Source organism: Passer domesticus, chromosome 8 (assembly GCF_036417665.1).
Source record: "Passer domesticus isolate bPasDom1 chromosome 8, bPasDom1.hap1, whole genome shotgun sequence".
In the NCBI taxonomy this organism is placed as follows: domain Eukaryota; kingdom Metazoa; phylum Chordata; class Aves; order Passeriformes; family Passeridae; genus Passer; species Passer domesticus.
The window spans coordinates 56,277,642-56,298,406 of record NC_087481.1 but is presented as its reverse complement, the minus strand read 5'-3'; the positions used below and the strand labels follow the sequence as shown (position 1 = coordinate 56,298,406).

At 43.9% G+C, this 20,765-nt stretch overlaps 1 protein-coding gene across 2 annotated transcripts in view; it reads right to left on the bottom strand.

The window, feature by feature from the left end:
* DOCK1 (dedicator of cytokinesis 1) overlaps positions 1 to 20,765 on the bottom strand; it is a 265,941-nt gene that overhangs the window by 57,147 nt on the left and 188,029 nt on the right. For both annotated transcript variants that reach the window (XM_064431580.1, XM_064431581.1), the window contains exons 30-35: positions 20,255 to 20,333; positions 19,690 to 19,790; positions 16,820 to 16,878; positions 10,391 to 10,539; positions 3,778 to 3,863; positions 3,434 to 3,590 (exon numbers count right to left, since the gene is read on the bottom strand). In XM_064431580.1, the coding sequence (XP_064287650.1) occupies positions 3,434 to 3,590; positions 3,778 to 3,863; positions 10,391 to 10,539; positions 16,820 to 16,878; positions 19,690 to 19,790; positions 20,255 to 20,333 (631 nt within the window). The remainder of the gene's footprint in view (positions 1 to 3,433; positions 3,591 to 3,777; positions 3,864 to 10,390; positions 10,540 to 16,819; positions 16,879 to 19,689; positions 19,791 to 20,254; positions 20,334 to 20,765) is intronic.

Genomic DNA, 20,765 nt, shown 5'->3' with positions numbered 1-20,765 from the left:
CAAAATGAAATTTGCCTCCAGTGATGGAACACAAGTTATTTAACTCAGAAAATCAAATGCTGGGATGTTTCATGTTGCAATGTTTTAGGGCTGCTGTCTCACTGCAAAGGTTAAGAATTTGCAAGAACAATACTGCTAGAAATTTGCTGCTGGCATTTGCAAGTCACACATCATTAACCATTTTCAGCTGAAAATTTTCTAACATACAACAAAACCGAAATTTTAAAGCAACAGTTGTTCTGTGGATTGAAAACTCTGAACCTTAGTCCAGCAATACAACATCTGCTCTTGGATTCTATCAGTTTCCTTGGAAATACAGAGTTAGATTAGTGTTATTTGTCTGGTTTCATATGTCACACATTAGCATCACTCTCCTCTGAGTGCCTCCAGCCTTGAGATAAACTGGTTAACAGTGCAAATATTGTAAATGCAAAATATGATAACTGGGGGAGAGATTCAAGGCATTTCTGAATCTAATTTTAAGTTTGCCTCCAAAATTTAAAATGTATCTAAGAAAACAAATTACCAAGAAAGTCCTTCTTCAATGAATTAAATATATTTCAATGCTAAATTAAAGAAGTTTGAGGAGGCACTAAAAGAGCACAAACCCAGTACTAAAAGAGGGATAAATCCAATACAAAAGTGATCTTTTAAAAGAGAACTGGAATGGATAACAGAATCCACATTTCACAGAGGAATGATGGGTTATTCCAGGGGTATTTCAGTTGCTAAAGCTGCTTATTACTTCTGGGTTCAATTCAGAAAACAAACTGCCAAGGCCACCACTGCCCCACGTCCCCAAGTGCCACATCCACATGGATTTTAAATCCCTCCAGGCATGGGAACACTCCAGGATTGTCCTGGGCAGCTGTGCCAGGCCTGGACAAACCCTTCCATGAGGAAATTGTTCCCAATATCCACCCTGAGCTGCCCTGGCCCAGCCTGAGGCCGTTCCCTCTGCTCCTGTCCCTGTTCCCTGGAGCACAGCCCGACCCCCCGGCTGTCCCCTCCTGGCAGGAGCTGTGCAGAGCCACAAGGGCCCCTGAGCCTCCTTGGCTCCAGGCTCAGCCCCTTCCCAGCTCCCTCAGCCCCTTCTGGGGCTCCAGAGCCTTCCCCAGCAGCACAGCCATAAATGCAGATCAAACCCTCCCAGTCAAACCACCGTCAGTGCAGATAAATTGAATCCCAGGAAAAGCTCGGGATCAGCCAAGTCCCAATTAGGAACTCTTTGAGACCTCAGGTGGGAATTGTGCCGGGTTTCAGCCGTGGGTGGGATTTTTGCAAAGGCATGAATTTCACTTCAGGTACCTGGAGAATGATGAAAAGGCTGAGTGGGCCCTGGAGGGGAAACGGGAGTGTAAAATCAAGGTAAGGTTTGAAATCACGGTGACCGAAAGTGACGGAAAATTCCGCCCTGCGCCGCTTCCCGGGGATTCCAGCGGCTGCAGCAGGCCTGTGCTTGGTGTCTCACTGTGATTGCACCTGACAGCAGCAAATCACCCACGAAATCTATCATCTGCAAATTCAGCTGCCCAGAACCAGCATCAGGAGATGCTGCTGGGAGACACCTGGAGAGAACAAACCCCCAGGGGTTCCTCAGCTTCCCCATGGGGATGGCGAAATTCCAGGGAGGAGGCTCCGAGTGCTCTGATGAAGGGAAGGAGAAACAATTTCACCTTCCCAAGGGAATGTTCCCAGTTTGACACAGTGCGTGGTGACTGTGATGTGTTGTTTCCCATCCTGCTTGGAGACCTGGCAGGATTTTCCACCAGGGTTCTGCTCAGGAGGACGCCGTGACCTTTCTGCAGGCAGCCCAACAGCACTTGCTGCATCACCAGCCTGTGACAACTCTCCAAGTCCCTCCTCTTTGCCCATTTCCCAAACATTCTGATGCTTTCTGATGTGCAGAGAGGAAAAACAAACTAAAAATGCCTCCATCTCCTCTCCTGCTCCAGTGGGCACCATTTGGTTCACGGCTGATGAGATGGAGCGGTGTAAATGTTGCACTGCACGAGGCCAGGACTGCATTAGATACAAAATAAAAAAGCTAAAAACTACATTATATGCAAATATAAAAGAAGTTGTGAACTATTTACTCTGCTCTTTCCTGAACAAAGTCCATCAGCCAGATCACATAAATGATAAACACTGGCTGTGCCTCATGTATTCGTGCAAAATCAAAGCTTTGATTATGATATGGGGAGCAAAGCTTGGAATTCTCAGTGGCAAACAGTGGAAATACCAAATTTAGTTCACGTTATTTTGGGGTCTCTGAAAGTTATCATTCATGGGTGCTGATTTTTGGGTTGTAAAATCTCATTTTCTGAATCTCCACCAAAGACCATGATGTGTGTGAGTACTACTGGAACAATTATTGCTTCCCACTCCAGCCCAAATAGATCAAGATTTGTGTATGGGGTGGACACTCCAAAATGTCAGGGTCTAAGAGGAGGAGATTTCCCATCAGTGAGGAAAACAAGCCAAGTTTTCCTTCTGTGAATCAAACAGTACCTCCAATTCCTTCAAATAATTTGAATAAAGGGGCTGAGCAGAGAGCAGAATATAAATGAGATTGCAAATCCACAGAAATTTTGAGAGTAAATGGCAGAGAACTCCGACATTCTGTATGTCAAGTGGTTTTCAGCACAGAGTTGTTTATACATCAATTGGAAATGTCAATGAACAGGCCCTCTAACATTTCTCCTTAAATCTTTCTGTACAAACAATTAAAGAAGGGATAGTCCATGTTTTCACAGATTTGCCTTCACCAAAATAGGAAAAAAATAGGAAAAAAACCTAAAGCATTCCAAATTTCCCCAAGAATCCCAACAGACACTCTGCTTGACACAAGTCTTCTGTTAAAGATGAAGGATCCTGAGGGTAATGGGGCTTTGGGTGATTTTGTGGTGATTTTGTAGTAGTTTTATGGTGGTTTTGTGATGATTTTTGGGTGATTTTATGATGATTTTGTATTGATTTTGTGGGGATTGTTGGTGGATTTGTGGTAGTTTAGTGGTGGTTTTTTGGGTGGTGTGGTGGTTGTGGTGATTTTTGGTGGTTTTGTGGTAGTTTTGTGATGGTTTTAGGGTGATTTGGTGGTGGTTATGTGGTGATTTTTGGCAATTTTGTGATGATTTTGTGGGGCCTTCATGGTGATTTTTGGTGATTTTGTGGTGACTTTTGGGTGATTTTGTGGTGATTCTTTGGGTGATTTTGTGGTGATCTTGTGGTGATGGTGGTTTTGTTGCAATTTTTGGTGGTTTTGTTGCGATTTTGCAGTGATTTGTCGTGATTCTGTACTGGTTTCATAGCAAATTTCTGGCAATTTTGCAGTGATTCGTGGTGATTTTATGGTGATTTGTGGTGGTTTTGCAGTGATTTGTGGTGATTTTATGGTGATTTGTGGTGGTTTTGCTGTGATTTTGCTGCTCACCAGCACGTTGACGGTGCAGCTCATGCGGTTCTCCTTGTTCTCGTCGTGCATGATGGTCCTGTAGTCCAGCAGCCTCTCCATCAGCCTCACCACCAGCTTCACAAAGGTCTCCCCACTCTTGGCCAGGTATTTGTGCTTCCTGCAGTGCTCCAAGAGACTGAAAAACCAATTAAGTTCGCCTTGTTAATCACACGCAGAGAAAAACCTTGACTCAGGTGCAGTTTTAAATATTGCGCATCGTTAACAGATTTTAATTATTTCTGGGCTACAAAGTTCATTGTAGTCTAATTGCTCTCTCTCCTGACTTCTCCGTGACATAAATTCTGCTGCTGATCAACACTTACATTTTGTCAAATAACACTTTGTACTGCTCATCTCCACGGCCTCCTTCCACTTCGTGATCCAGTTTGGTGATGATCTCGTTTTCGAACTGTAATTAAACAAAGCAAGCGTAAATAATCAGCTGGCAAATATTTCACTTTATTACTGTAGCCTCAATGCCTCACAGATTGGTTGGGTGCCTCGGTGAGACGTTTAGCCCCTGGTTTAAAGCCTGATTGACTTTTAGAGTTTGCAGTCTCTGGTTTTTTTAGACTCTCCACGATGATCTCCTGCCCTACAAGGACTTCTTTGGTTAAAGGAATCATTGGTCGTGCTGTTAAATGAAGTGTAAATATTTGCATTATGGAAAACGAAAGAAGGAGATTAATGACAGGAATTGAGGGCAGGGAGAAAGGAGACACAGAATGTCCCCAGCAGCAGAACTAAACACAGAAATGCTGGAAGCTCTCAGAGAAGAAAGGCAACACCTGAGGCTGGATAACCCTGCTGGGTGCACCCCCAGCATCCCTGACACCCCTTTTTAGCACACAGACATTGACTGCAGGACACACCCTGATCAAGATGTTAATAAACCCTGCAGAAGGGAAGGGAGTAGTTTCAAAAAAACTCCAGAATAATTTTATTGGGCAGTATTAAAAGGATTTAAGTGGCCAACAGAATGTGTTTTAAATGCAAACTGGGTAATGTCATGGATTTTTTATGATTACAGAGGGTTTTATCTCTTGTTGCTAGAATGGATGTGAACTGTTAGTGGAGGAAAGCTCACTCCAGGCCTGCTGCTCTGCCATGAATCAGTGAAGTCACCTAGTTCCTAATTCTTCATTAAATAAGCACAGACAAACACAGAGATCTCAGCAGGAGAGGCTGGGCAGGCTGGGAGCCCGTGGCAGGGGAATGGGAGCCCAGTGCTCCCAGTGGGAGTTGGGTGACAGAACACTTGTCACCAGGTTTTTTCACTGTTATTTCCTTAAGCCACCCCCAAGGATGCTGAGGAGAAGCAAAGGGCCCCTGCACAAGAACAAAGAGTACTGACACTTTGTAAATGTCAAGAGATGTATTTTGCATCTGCAGGTGATATTAACAGCACATAATGTACCCATGGAGAAAGAATGGATTGCCTGGATCATCAAATATTCTGGGTTGGAAGGGTCCTACAAGGATCATCCAGTCCAGCTCCTGCACAGACACCCCAAAAACCCCACTGAGAGCATTGTCCAAACCCTCCTGGAGCTCTGGCAGCCTCGGGGCTGTGCCCATTCCCTGGGGAGCCTGGGCAGTGCCAGCACCCTCTGGGGATGAACCTTTCCTGATATCCAACCTAAACCTTGCCCTGACACAGCTCCAGCTGTTCCCTCAGGTCCTGCCCCTGGTCACAGTGAATATAATGAATCCATTATTAAAATAATGACAGAAGATGAGAAAAGGCAGGATAATACAATCCACCCCCTCCCAGAACCAAACATGCTCCCACAGTACCAGAGTTGAGTAAAACACTGAAACAACACAATGATGAAACTGAGAAGTCACAAAAATCCTGTTCCCCAATGAGCCCAGAATAAAACTGACTTTGTAACCCAATGTGAAAAATGACACTTGGTGCCATTCCCAGCCCTGCAGGTGATGTATTTTTTAGGAAGAGATTACTCAGATCAAGAAGAGCAATTGCATTTGTCATGCAGGATCTCCAGGATCTTCCCACTATCAGTTTTACTTAAACCTCTGTAAATCCATGCTTTGTTGGGCCATTTCCCCTAACAGCCTCTTGGGCTGAACAGAGACAGAATTGTGGCATTTTGGGTGTTTTAAGGATTATTAACAGTATCTTTGCTCTTTAGTCATTCCTGGCATTTCTTGTGGAGTCGCTGTGGTGCTGATCATCTGAGCCAAATGAATAAATGTTATTTAACATCAGTTAAAATTCCTTCTGTGGGCTTTCCATGGAGGAAGCTTTTAGCAATACCAGCTGAGGTTGATGGAGCTTTGGAGGTTTATCACTCCCATGATGGGAGCAGCAATGTGACCCTGGAGCTGCACAAGCCAGTGGCTCTGGGACATTGCACCTGGCATCTGTTGATAAACTCCATTTTTCCTTTTCTCTCTCTTTTTTTCCCCCTAATGCACTGAGTTTTTATAAATGCATTACATTTAATTTAATGCATAAATAAGCCTGCAATTATTGTGATGGGATTTAGGCTCAAATGAAGAAGTGCCAAATCTCCAATGTTTCCATTAGAGCCAGTGCCACTTGCTGAGGCTCTTTCTGGAGGCTGAGGGGGAATATCTGCACCATCAGTGAGCCACATTCACATCCTCCTGTTGACACTGAAAGCTCAAGGGGTGATACCAGGATGATTACAGGACATTTTTATCCACTCTTCCTCTCCGCTGATCAAGATCTCAGCTTCTCTTTAGGATGAAAATTTGAACTTGAGCAAAGAACAATTCCAGTGCTTCCTCTGTCTGTGGCAATCTCCCACCTGGAGCAAATAAATCAGGGTGAGCCATCTCATGTCAACTCAAGTGATCACTTCTGGGCTTGGGTTTACCTCAAGGAAGGCTGAATTTGTAGCACTGGCTGACAAGTTAATTTTGCTGTAGATGAGGAGGACTTCCAGCCCTCCAAGCCGCTATAAATTCATTTTGATGTGGGCTAATAATAATTTGCCATATAAAATTCAAGTGACAGATCACACCACCAGAAATTAGTCCTAGCGCAGAAATGGTACCCAAGTACAGCAAACTTTGCTCAGAGGTTTCTGTGAAAGTTGGTGGCTGTTCCCAATGGTCTCATCCTTCCTCTTTCCTATTTTTCCACAGCATTCCAGCAGGGAAACAGATCTGGAGCCATTCAAAATTAGGGGATCATCTTGGAGGCCACTGCATTACCTTTCTCCCTTGCTCCCCAGGTGGAGTCAGAGAAGATTATTGATATTTTCCAAAAGGCCAGAAGCCAAGAAAAATTTAGACATTCACACTTCAACTATAGCTAATTAAACAATGTTACTTATCGAAACCAATCCTCTGTGGGGGATCAGTTATTTGGATTTGAATATTCAGTGGGATCACAGGAGCTGGGAGAGTCATTTATTGTGTCCTGTCTGAAATCCACAGCACAGGGAAAGGAGGTTAACCCAGGGCTCAGAAGTGGCAAAAAACTTGAATAAGGAATTGTAGATTCTGAAAGCCAAGAGAGATTCTGATAAACTAGGGGTAACTTCTGACTAGGGGGAATTAAATCCATCTGAAATTCACCAATAACCAGCATGTGAAAATCAAAATGCTGGTGTGACTGTTTGGTGATACTGAGATTTATTGTTAAATGTAAGAAATGGGCTCAACTCCAAACAAGCAGAACGTGGTGTCAGCAGTGACACAGGCCCAGAAAAGGTGAGTTAAAATTTAGGCTGGTAGGAAATGAGGAATGAAGCCACAGGTGGGAGCAACAGGCACCAACACCAGGAGCTTTCCATGCTCCAAATTCCACATTCCAGCTGCAGGCTTGTTTCACCTGAAGCTTTCCCTCCTGTTGGCACCACAGGATCCATCCCACTCACCTGAGCAGGCTCTGAACAATCAAACCAATTCTCTTTCATCACTCCTGTGGCTCTCACAAATTCCCTTTGATCCAGAGGCTCCGCTCCTGGAACTGGCCAAGGGAGAAGCCAAGGGGAGGAGGAGGAGTTTCCTTCCACAGGGAAGCTTCAGTCCCACACTGGTTTTAGGATGGGATTCCTGCTTTGAGCTACAGGCTACTTTGAAGTCTTATAAAGGCTTCAAAGCACCTTCAGAGGGAGAGGACAAAATGGGCAACTCCAGCTTTTAAATCAGTCAGCCTTAACATAGTTCTGAAAAAACAAGGGGTATTTATCTTGTGTCTCTAAATACACCGGGAGAAGAAAAAAAGCATCTTCTGTCTTTTCCTGGTTTTACCAGGCAAACCCAAACCCTCCTGAAATGAAAACCACCACAGGGAAAGCTGCCTGTTTATCACACAAACCATCACAGCATCAGAGGCCTGCAAAAAACTGAAATTCCTCCCCCACAAATCATGAGGTTGATACATCTGCTGGAGAAGTGGAGCCAACCTAAACCCTTGTTGATGTGACTAATAAGGTTAGATAATTGGATTTCTGGCAGATTAGTTTAACAGCAGCCAACCATGCCATTTGGAAGTTCTCTCTGGAAGCCGTGCTGGACAAGGATAATTGGTACTTGCATATAAAGGATATAAAGCAGAACATTACATCGACCCATTAAGCATCAAAGCTTGCCTAGGTACTGGTAATATTAATAAAAAATAGATTTTATGTATTTCTATCACTTCAACACAAAAGAAATAAAACAATGAGCGAGGAATCTACAGAGCAGGCATCCCCACTTCAGTTCCTGAGGAAACCACAGACCAGGATCTCATGGAGGGTTTTTCCAGGCACACAAAGGGCAAGAAAGTGACTGGAAAAAAAACAATTTAACAAGCTGAACACGAAAAAAAGTGTCTCCCTTCAATGGAGCCTAAATGTGTCCTGGATTGCACCAGCAAGAGCACGGCCAGAGCAGCAACAGGACTATTGCACTTCATGGACCATGGCTGGAATTCCATGTCTGGTCTGATCCACCAGCTGAGAGAGACCCTGGCAAGCTGGAGATGGCTAAAAGAGGGCCACCAACACGGGCAGAGTGCTGCAGAACCTGCAGAAGGAATTGGGTTTGCTCTGCCCAGAGAAAACCCAACTCCAACATTCCAACACCTGAAAGGTGCTCAGAGGAGATGGAAGCAGAAACAGGCACAAGCCCACCCAAGGAAATTCCACTGGGAAATAAAAATCAGAAAGTCTAAATCATAGAATCCTGGAATGGCTGGGGTTGGAAGGGACCTTGTATCATTCCAAACCTCCTGCCACAGGCAAGGACAACTTCCAAAGGCCAGGACGAAACACTGGAATAGCTCACCCAGAGAATTGCTCAAACAATCCTCACTGAAGATACTGAGCTTCAGGTGGTCCCAGATAACCCAACCTAATGCCCAGATTAATTCCAGAGGTCCCATCCCGCCTAGACTTCCCTTCAACCTCTGCTCTTCCCAAGCCTGTGATCTTCATTCCCCAAAGGCCAGCCTGAGATACTCAGCAAACTCAGAACTGCATGATCAATGAACAGATTGATTATTCCTTGTAGGATGTGGCTGGTTCCTCCAAACCCATGGAAAAGGGTTTTTTTCCCCTCTGCACCTGTCCTGTCAACGCTACATCCATAAAGAAGCTACACTGCCACAGGAAATATTATGTCAAGTACAGTCCCAGACATCTCTGACTTGAGGATGACACATTTTTCTTAAAATGCAAAAAAACCTCCCTAAGTGAAATATTTAAGACATTCATTTATTAAAATCAGCCAACTATTCCACACAAAGCTGGTTTCCTTCTGTCAGGAAAATTGAGGGCCATAAATTTAGCTATAAAGTCACCCTTGGATTTTTCATGATCTATATAATTGTACAAATAAAAAATGACAAGCAACAAAAGAGAGCATCTGACAGGAAACTGTTTAAATGGCATCCCAGTGAGCATTTCAATCTTTACAGTAGCACTGGAGTCAAACATGTGAAAAAATGATTATGCAGTAATTGGATGAAGCCAAAACACAGTTCACAACCTCTCCACACAACCATCCAGCACAAAACAAATCAAAGCAATAAAGCTGATGCCATTTCCCTTGCTTAAGTCTCACCACGCAGATTTTCATTTACTCTGCCTACAGATTTATTAAGAGCTGCTTCTCAATAGCAGCTCACAAGGAAAGTATGGAAAAGGATAAGGTTTTTTATCCAAGAAAGAAAACTGCCAATACAAAGGGAAAAAAGCAAACAACACATGTCAGGCTTTATTGCAAAATTCACAAGGTCATACCCTGAACTGACAGAAATCTCACAGTGGGAAGAAGCTCCACTGGCTTAGTCCAAACCCTACCTGGCCTAACTAGTCTTAAACTCAATCCATAAGCAAAGTTTCAAGGGAAGCAATGTCAGATGAATGATATCAGGAAACTTTCTCTCACTCTACTTGTCTTTCAAAAGTTGAAGCTATCAGGAAAAGATGGTATGTGTGTATTCAAGGGCTCCCCTCAGCAGGTTCAAATCAAATAGAATAAAAATGCTCCATTACTATCTGAGATTTTGCAGTGCCTGTAGAGCAAGAAGCAGCACTGACAGTGCTGAATTGCTTTTTTCCTCTTTAAAATCCATAAAATGGTAAAGGAAATCAGAATTATAAGAGAGAAGAGATGATAAATCCTTACAGGTTATACTTTTGCCACATTATCAGGCTTTCTTTATGTCCAATTTATCTCAGGACCAAATTCCTTGTGTGAGTCACAGTGACAATTTAAGACATCTGTCTTTGCTCCTGTGCCATAACCAAAGGTTTCATTTACTACATGCAAATCTCTCCTTCAATAACCAATTCAAACCAACAGATGAAAGCCCCTCAGGACTTGTAGGAAATAAGCAAATCCATAATTATGTTATTCCTTAGAAAAATGAGAAATAACAAAACTCCTTATGTTTTGTCAAAGAACAGCCAAATCTTCCTCTTTAAATGTCTGCAGCTCTGTGCTTACCCTCTGGAAGCTCCTGGTGGAGTGGAATTCACACTGCATCATGTCAAAGAAGATGGGGATGGTGGCTTTCCGCAGCTCCGTTTCTGGGATCAGTGTCATTTCCAGGATAGGCCCCACCATTTCTGGGATGAACTTGATTTTATGCTGACCTTTAGGAGAAAAGATGCATTTCAGATTGAACGACCCCTGGCTTTGGCAGAAGATGTAAAAGCTGTACTCGTATGCTTATGGAGCATAACAAAGCACGTTTTAATACCTGGCTCTACTGAAACACTTTTTTATTATTCTTATTTATTTGATGATAATATGATCACCACCATTATAATGGTTATTATTAATTTCATTATTATAATTATTAGATTATTATTAATATTCATTTAATTATCAATAATTATTACCACAGGAGAGGAGGCATTGTCTAAATCCAAATCAAGAGTTGTTGAATCAGTCGTCAAGCTGGGACTCGCCACATTTCCCACTACATATTTTCACACCCATATTTCCAGGTTTTATTTTAAAACACAATGTGTGGCTGGCAGGGAGGGAGGCTAAAAGGCACATCACTTGTATTAACTTATTTAGACTCCTGTGTGAACAAAATGTTCTCGGTGTCAGTCTATCAAAGTGTCACCACGAGTGCAGCCTAACAGAGCCTCGAGACATGAAAGCACAGCTCAGCCAGCCCACAATATGTCTCCTTTCCTCGGAGCTGAGCTGCCTGCAAAACCTGATTGCAGATTTAGCTTCCCAAGAGGAAGCTGCTCCTCCCCCCATCCCTGCTCTGCTCCACACAGGGAAGGGAAATTAAAGCTTAGCAGGAGCATGGCACCTAAAACATACTGGAAAAAAGAGCAGGTTACTGTTTATGTTAATGGCTAAATGGATGCACAGAGTGTGTGCTGCAAATTATCTGGTGAATAAGTCCAAGGAAAAATCATCAGGATGGTTCGAGTTGGGTGTGACATTGAAGTTCATCCAATTCCACCCCTGCCATGCAGGGACACCTCCCACTATCCCAGGTGGCTCCAGCCTGGCCTTGGGCACTGCCAGGGATCCAGGGGCAGCCACAGCTGCTCTGGGCACCCTGTGCTGGTATCCCATCACCTCACTGTACCATGGTGCTGGAGCAGCACAGCCCTGAGAGCTCCAGGCAGAAGTTTTGGAAACACAAACACATTTCTCCATCAGCAACAGGCTGGGATCCACTGGGAGCTCAGGACAGAACTGGAGATGTTCCTCACAAATTCTCTGTTAAGGATATTTACAACTAGGTTCAAATACTGTTTCCATAACCAGTACCATGCTTCAGACCAGATTCTTTGGACTCCAGTCCTCAGTTTCCTCTAGCTCTCAAACTCTTGCTTCCCACTGCAGTTACCAGTGGTACAGGACACAAACAGATTTCAACTCATTTTTATTCCACTGCACTACACCACTGTGACAGTAACCAGTGAAGTCTTTAATTGGTAGTTTCACTTTGACCAGAACTAACATAAATCTCAACAAATGTAATCAAGAAAAATCCTTTACCACCAAAACACGCTCCTTTTTTTAGCAGATATAATTTAAGCCCCTTGATTTGGCAAACTCCTGAATCCTATTAGCATTAGCAATCGGATCAGGGCAAATTAATACTCGAGGTAAATGGTGATTTTGGGTGCTGCTGCAGTGCTGGGGGCTGCTCAGGAATATCAAGTGAGAGGCCTAAACCTTCCCTCAGTCTCCTACAAGGATGATTACACTGGATCTCTCAGGTGACAGATTTCTTGTGTTATGCCTGAGGAGTGCCAGAGCCAGGACTGCAGAAAACAAATAACGGTGACAAAAGTTGTTCATCACGCGCTCTGCCAGCTCTCCCTGCGCCACAGAGGGCTCTTCCATTGCCTCAAGCACAGGAACTCCCTCAGAACAGGAACATCTTTTGAACTTGGGATGTGAACATTCCACACAAGATTAGAATCTTCGATGAGATGATGATCTGTTTGCAGCTCTCTGGGGGAAGCCCCTGGAGCGGGAGCCCTGGGTGAGTCCGTCCCACGCGCATCGGAGGTGACACACACGGGTTTGCTGGGACAGAGTGATCCTGGGAGATGCTGGGCTCTAAAGAAAGCATTGGGAGCAAAACAGGAAGGGAAAAAATCCTCCCCTGGCCCCTCAGAGTATCCATGACCCTGTCTGATATACAACCCAGCAAGGATTCACCTTTTTCCTCCCCGGGGGAATGTGGGAACTCCCACGCTGAGACTCCAAATGTGACAAGTCTGGGAGAAAATTGAGGAGTCTCTTCTGAAAACCAACTTGTGCAGCTGCTTTAGGAACCACATGCAAAAAAAGCCCCTTCTGAACATGCAAAACCTTCCCCTTGCAGCACCTTGTGCCTGGCCATGGGACGTGCCCACACAGCAGGAAGGGACCTCACCCCAAACCAAACACAAGGTGCTCTCCTTGCTGGACAAAGTGTGATTCTGGGATTAAAGTGTGATTAACGGGATTCTCATCTCCCAGATTGTTCCCATTTCAGTTTAGGCCACAAAACGCTGTGAGTAATTTGCCAGCAGCCTCTCTGTGCCCTGGGCAGGCCGGGAACACGCCTGACTAATCCAGAGAGGGTTATGTGCAATGACTTCTATTTATGTAACACCCAAAGTTCAGGGCTATTTTTAACCCTGGCCTTCCCTCCAACGACAGCCAGGGCTCTGTCAAGACACCTTTGGTGACGTCAAGCCTTGGCAGGGATGGTGGCACTCGCTGGAGGACACCAGCAACCATTGCCCTTCACCTTGAGGAGCTTCTCTCCTCCATCTACCCCAGCTGGCTCAGACGTCACCAACACCTCTCTGGCCACCTTTCCCACCAGGATGTCACCTGAAATGTCACTGCAATTCCCCTCCACACAACTGTGGGTGCCACCAACCAGTGCACCCTGTGCACATCCTGGCAGAGCCTTGGGTTCTGTTGGCTAAATTGCATCACAAAACCCTTTCCACTGTGTGGCTTTTGAATTCCTGCATCTCCAAGACAGGCCACGGCCTGTTTGATGCTTTTTTGATGCTTTAATGTCTCAGCAAAGTTTAAGAAGCCCCAGTTTCAACAAAACACTGACTCAAAGTAACACATTTTAAAGTTCAGGTTGTGGTATGGAAGGAAAAAAGCCTCTAAAGTGCTGTTCTGCACTATAAATGTTCTTTCATTTTTTTTTCTGCTCATAAAAATAGGAAGGTGTGATTATTGAGGCCTCCCCTGCATCAGAAACAGGCAGCCAAGTGAAAACTTTAAGAACTCTTATTTTACTATTTAATTTCAGAAAAAAAATTATACTTTTAAATGTTCATTATAGCTGGAGGACTGCCTTGCTCCCAGCTGGGGAATTTTAACTCAGCAGGCATCGTGTGTTAATCATGGTATTTAGAAACAAAACCTGATGAGACTAAACATTCATTTTTGAGGCTTTTCTATACCCTTTAATCCATAAATCAAAAGTCAGGGTGGTTTGGTTTCATCACATCTCATGCACAACGGCACAGACATAAAAACCTGTGCTCAAGAATTCCAGAATTCCAGCCTTTCACTTCTGATTTGGTTTCTGAACATACACATGAATAATTTGATTAATGCAGTGCAGCTTCCAAGATAAAAGTGTCAGGCACCCCCCAATCGATTCCCATGCAGTGAGAAGTTGGAATTCCTTCTTAATTGATGCTGTGACACAGATGAGATTGGTGAGGAGCCAGAAGTGAAACGTGATCCATGAGTGTAACATGGACTCTCTGTGTGACAAAGGAGATAAGGAAAATCAAGGTGCTGCTCAGGAGAAGCACAAAGGCTGCCTTAGACTGGGGTCCTGCCTCACATTTACTTTTCTCTCCCAGCTTTTCTTGGGAAGAGCAGCAATTTCCTGACTCCCTCCACATGTGGGATTTTGGCATTAATGATCCCATTAATGGATCTTGGAAAATCACAAATATTAGAGCTTGAGGAAGTCACAGAGGGATCTTACCTGGATAATCTCCATTTATAAAAAATCCATTAAAAATAAAAGGCTTTCATGACAGCATAGGAAGAAATATTGAAGAAAACACTACCCCTTGAGCCAATCGATTCCCAAAACTGCAGGGGAAATTATTATCCTTGTTAATGGTGAGAAGCTGAACCCTGGAGCAACTAAATAACCTGTAAAGAGCAGCCAGCGAGAGCAGCAGCAGTGAAAGGCACAAGGCACTCCACAAAGCCCAGCCTGGATAAAACAACCTCAGTTAGCACCAGCTGGATGGCAAAGTCTGCGTCAAACTTTCTACTTTCAGTCCAGTAAATTCTGGGAAAAGTTTAAGAATCCATAAGAATCCAAAGAGGCCAGAAATATTAGTGAGGAGGAAAGGTGGCTGAGGGAGCTGGGAAGGGGCTCAGCCTGGAGCCAAGGAGGCTCAGGGGCCCTTGTGGCTCTGCACAGCTCCTGCCAGGAGGGGACAGCCGGGGGGTCGGGCTGTGCTCCAGGAACAGGGACAGGAGCAGAGGGAACGGCCGCAGGGCCGGCTCAGGATGGATTTTGGGGAAAATTCCTCATGGGGAGGGTTTTTCCAGGCCTGGCACAGCTGCCCAGGGCAGTCTGGAGTCCCCATGCCTGGAGGGATTTAAAATCCATGCGGATGTGGCACCTGGGGACACAGGGCAGTGGTGGCCTTGGCAGTGCTGGGCTGGACTCGATATTTTCACAGAATTCCCAGAATGACCAAGTTGGAAGAGACCTTAAAGATCATTCAGTCCAACCCAGCCCGGACCCCTCAACTAAACCCTGGCCCCCAGTGCCACATCCAGGCTTTGTTAAACACACCCAGGGATGGTGACTGCACCACCTCCCCGGGCAGCCATTCCAGAGCTTTATCACCCTTGCTGTGAAAAACTTATCCCTGATATCCAGCCTGTATTTCCCTTGAGGCTGTGTGCTCTGGTTGTGTCAGTGCTGCTGCAGACAGAGCCCAGCCCAGCTGAGCACAGGCACCTTTCAGGAGCTGTGCAGGGTGAGGAGGGCACCCCTGAGTCTCCTTTTCTCCAGGGGAGCACCCCCAGCTCCCTCAGGGCTCCTCTCAGGGTTTGTGTTCCCAGCCCCTCTCCAGCCTCGCTGTCCCCTCTGGATGTGCTCAGTGTCCCAAGGTCCTTCCCAAACTGAGAGCCCAGAGCTGGGCACAGCACTCCAGGTGTGCCCTCAAACCTTACCCATTACCAACCTTCCCAACCTTCCCAATTCCATGACTCCATGACTGTGGGGCTGGAAGAGGAATGGATTTGGCTAATTACTCACCCAGAGGCTGCCAGCAGCCCGCGCTGGCTGATGCAGCAGCAGGCACGACACTGATTTTATTACCTGCCTGTCAAGTCACATCTCAGCCATGCACTAAGCTCTAATCTGTTCTCCAGACACTTAATTCACCGAAGATGCTTCTAATAAAAGTGAACTCAGCTGCTCTCTGAAGCCTTTTCTCATCATTCCAGCAGATAGGATGCAAATTCTGCGATATCAAATACTTATGAACCCTTGGCACTCTCTTCTCTTAGAAATGCTGGGGTTTTTCAACTCCCAGCAACAACAGCTCAGCCAGAGATAGAAGTGAAGTGGCAAACGCTTTATTTCTGATCATTTAAGGAAGTTTTGATAAAACTCAGAAGAGCTGAAGTGTCTGTGCTGTTAAGCTCAGGAAAATGAAATCTGGCAGACGAGTACGCTCAGGTCACAGTAAATACTCAGTTTCTCATGAAATTCAATCCCTGTACTGGCAAATTATACCCAGGGAGCAGCCCAGGCTGGAGAGAGGCAGAGCTGCCTCACTCACCCACGAGCTCCAGGGAGCTCCAGCTTCCCAGGCTGTCCTGACTCACTGATGCTGCCAGACAAGGCTGAAAAGCAGAGATTGAGCAGAATTCCAGGCTGAGGTACTGAGAACCCTTGGACACATGCATTTTGCTACAGTTCCAGGTGCTGCATCCTCAAGTGAGTTAATATAAATATGCGTGTATATAGATATTTGTAAGGGGGAAAAAATCCCCATTGAATAGGTATCACCATGACAATGGGTTTGTGTTCAGGAGAGACCTAAACCCACAAAAACCACAAAACACATAAATATTAACAGGAGTGATATGTCTACCCAGATGGTGAATTAAATGTGCAGATGTGGCTTGATTTTTTAAATCACCAGATTTTTAAAAGCTCTCTGAAGGCACACTTTTGTTGTGAAAGGAAAGCCATTTCAGATAATTGTGGGATGGTTTGGGTTGGAAGGGACACCAAAGACCATCTCATTCCATGGGCAGGGACACCTTCCATGGACCAGGTTGCTCCAAGTCCCATCCAACCTGGCACTGAATTTTTCCAGGAATATCCCTGTAAATGTTTTTTTGGGAACACTGAAGGGAACACATGCGTAGGATACTTACCCAGGTTGTACCACATGTCCCTGATCTCAAACCCAATCTGCCTTCTCATGTCCCCGTACCTTGAAAAGGAAAACAAAACCAGCATTAAACCAAAAGAAATCAAAGACCTACAAGCAGATAAATCTCATTTCAAAGATTCACAGCCTTCAAAAAGGGAAGAAACTCCAGAACAGGTTCTCAAATGGGACCCACACTACTGAGATTACCTGGCTACCCCCACCAGCTCAGCAATGCCTCTGTCAGCATCAAAATTTGGGGAAAAAAGGTTTCCAGCCTCAACAATTCCAGCATTCCATGGTGCCAGGCAGAAGTGGGAGCCACCCACCCTAAAGCTGGTGCACCAACACCTCCCATGTGCCATCAGGGACATTTTCCACTCCCCTCCCTCTCCACAGGAAAGCTTTAACGAGTGGAAATCATCCCAGTGCCTTCATTAACAATGGGATCAGAACCCTAATGAGCGCCAAGGATGCATTTGCTCCATGGAATATTTGCAAGTTAAAGATCATTACTTAAATAACAAGATGAGCCAAACTGTAATATCTGGCAACTTGTAGGATTTGTGGGGGATAATAGTGAGACACCCAGTCATTAATATGGATTAAAGAGAATCTTCTGCATCATTAAGAATCTGCTATTATCTAATGCTTAAATGCAATGTTTAGCAAAACCTACAAATTACAATAATTAAATTTTAATTATTAAATATTTGACGTTTTAATTGAAATATGTACTTAAAAAGATGGGTGAGTATGATATTGAATTAACTGATTAATTACATCCCTTTTGACACAGAAGTGCCTTCACACAGCAATGAAAGTGCCTCCAGACCATGCATTTATTGAATCTCAAATTTATTGTCTTGATTCCTGTCTCCAAAACCTGATTAAACTGAAAATAACAATTTGCAAATTCATTATAAACAAAGATTTACAATTTTGCAAACTTTATTAAGCAACCTCTTCAAACGACTTAATTTATTTACTGATATTAGCAGTGAGAAATGCCTGTTGATTCCTTCAATTCCTTCAGCAAGATAAACTGCTCTGTTTATTATAAAAATCACTCAGAGAAAATTTGTGCCTGTGGTTTCCATCCTGACAAAGAGGAATTAGCAGTCCACAAATGTATTTGACAGCAATTTCCAGCCCAATTCCAGCTCGGCTTTTGGCTCTTTGTTCAGGTCAGGAGTCTGAGCTGGACTAAAATGCTCTCGTAGGTTCTCATTAACACTGAGCAGAGAGAGCAAAGGGATTCTAAATTTAATTAAATTAAATTTACCTGCAACACCATTTCAATTTCCTAAATAAAATATACCTGCCTTCACAATACCAGCTCAATTTCCTTGAATAAAATACACCTGGCTCTGCAACACCAGCTCAACTTCCTTAAAAAACCTTTATCTATAGTGTTATTTCTGGTATTTATAGCACAAGCCCCAAACCCTGAGCTCTGCTTGACACCACTTTTCCACTGAACTTGTAAATATTCCTGTTTCATCAAGGAAGCCCCAGGTAGAGCAGATCCTAAAGTGCTTTAAAATTCTCTTTCAAGGCTCAGGTAGAGCACAGCTTCCAAAGGAAACACCTCAGAACTCAGGAGGGAGTGGTGGAGTTTGCAGGGCAAACTTGGCTCCCATAAAAAGGGATGGGATATGGAGCTCTTCCTGAATTTTCTGGTCAAAACCCAAAAGCCACATGAGCAAAAAGCCTTTAAAACCAAATCACTGCAGCAGTGATGAACTGTCCCCAGTCCCCCTGGGATTTCTCTTATCACAATAACAGACAAAAAGGCCTGGATTGGGAAGGTGAAGGGATACAAAATGCATTTTCTTTCTCTATATAGACACATTTTATTTACTGTACACACCAGGAGCCAGAGCCGTGCTTGTTCAGGGAATCACAGCTTGGAAATTCCCCATTTTTGTGACCTCACTGGCTGTGGGAACACCTGGCTTTTCCAGATGCTCTTCCCAAATAGAAAAAGAATCCACACACACTGCCTGAAATCACAACATTAGCTCTTTTCAGAGCTTGGTGTTTGGTTAAGTAATAATAAGGTCACAACTGTGGACCCCCAATAAAAGGCAGGAGAAATATCAACAGGACAAGGGGAAAACAGCCTCAAGTTGTGCCAGGGGAGGTTAAATGGAGAGTTGGGACAAACTCCTCACTCAGAGGGTGGTCAGGCACTGGAATTGGCTGTTCAGGTGGAGTTTCCCACCCCTGGAGGGATTTAAAAGCTGCAAGGATGTGGCATTTGGGGCAGTGGTGGCCTTGGACTCAATGATCTTAGAGGGTTTTCCACTCTTAATCACTCTGTTTAAACAGAATCTTCATGTTCCCCTCTCACTTCCAGGCTTTTTCCCCTTTTGACAGCTTTCCTTTGCTGTGGGATTCTGGCAGCGGGTGGCTGGAGGCAGGAATGTGATCCTTCAAAAGGAGGAAATGGCTGCACCCATCCCAACCCATCCTTCAGGGATAGCCCAGTGGCAAAGGCTGGAGCACCAAAATTCCCTCTCAACAAAGTCAAGGATGAACCATAAAGAGCAGACAAAAAATGAGATTAGAAGAAGTACAAAGCTGAAGTGCTTTCAAAATGCAGTTTTATAACATGTTAACATGAGAATCTTGACTTTCTGAGCATCCTGCAGCAGCAAACACTGAATTCATCCCTAATGAATGGTGAAATTCAGATCTCCATGCCAGGGCAGAAACACACACAACACTTGATTCATGTTTTTCAACCCAACCTTTCATTATCCCCTGATTGCATCTCAATTTGAATAGATTTAGCAAAGAAATTAAACTGAAATTATGGCAATAGACCTCGAGTTCTTGGCCATGATTTAGATGACGAGCAGGACTTACTTGTTAAGGATTTTTGCTCTTTTAGCACTTGAAAAATTCTCCAGTTGTAAAGACTCTTGTGTGAGAAAAGCAACAGCCAGGTGGAAATAGTTGTTCCAGAGCTGAAAGCCCCCAAAATGACAAGAAGAGATTCCATTAATTCTCTGAAATGTTTCTCTACACATCTACAAAACAACTTAAAAAGTCTCTAAATTATGCACATAAATATTTCAAGGAGAAAAGAACAGACACCACAGAGATGGTGTTTCTTGATAAATTCTTAATACAGCTTCTCGTTGCCTTTATGTTTCCAACAAATATTTCCCAGCTACAAATCCCAATTCTTTGTGTTTTGATGATTCAGGCAGAATCCCAGCCCAAACCCTGCTGTGATTCTGTGATTCTGTGACAAGACCCACAAGTCAGGAATGGATCACAGCACCTGCTGAGCCTGGAATGATTTAACTGGGATAACTGGGGTTCACAGCCACGAATAAACCATGAACAAACCCACCAAAACTACACAGGGCAGAAATTTGTTACATTAATATCATTTATTCCATTCAAACTGGGAGTTTTTTCTTACCTGTAACTCAAAGTTGGCTTGATCAAGGAATTTTTTGTTTAGCATATCTGCATACTGATTAATTGCTCGCAGGAAGACTCTGAAAGATCAAGAGAAAATTACATAATTACACACTTCTGGGGTACCTTTGTATATTTGGCATCCCAATTAGACACAAAATCTGAGTCTGTCTGGAAAGGGAAATTTGAGGCTGATACTTGAAAAGCAGTGTGATCTCACCACTGGTAAGTGTACAGAATTCTATGCAGATGTTCTCCAAATTAATCAAGTAAATTAGCATATGCAGAAACAGAGGGAGTGTTTGGGATAAAATCACTTGTCTTTAAAATATCTTTTCATAATCAAGAGATCATTAAAAATTCAGTTTATTAGCACTATATAGACATAAATTTTTAAAGTTACAATGTTGTGTCTAAGCCAGACATGCAACTGGTTGTATTTTAAGTTTAAGGTCAAGAAAAACACGTTTTCAAACACATGAGACAAAAAAACCCCCTTCACTTATGGCACA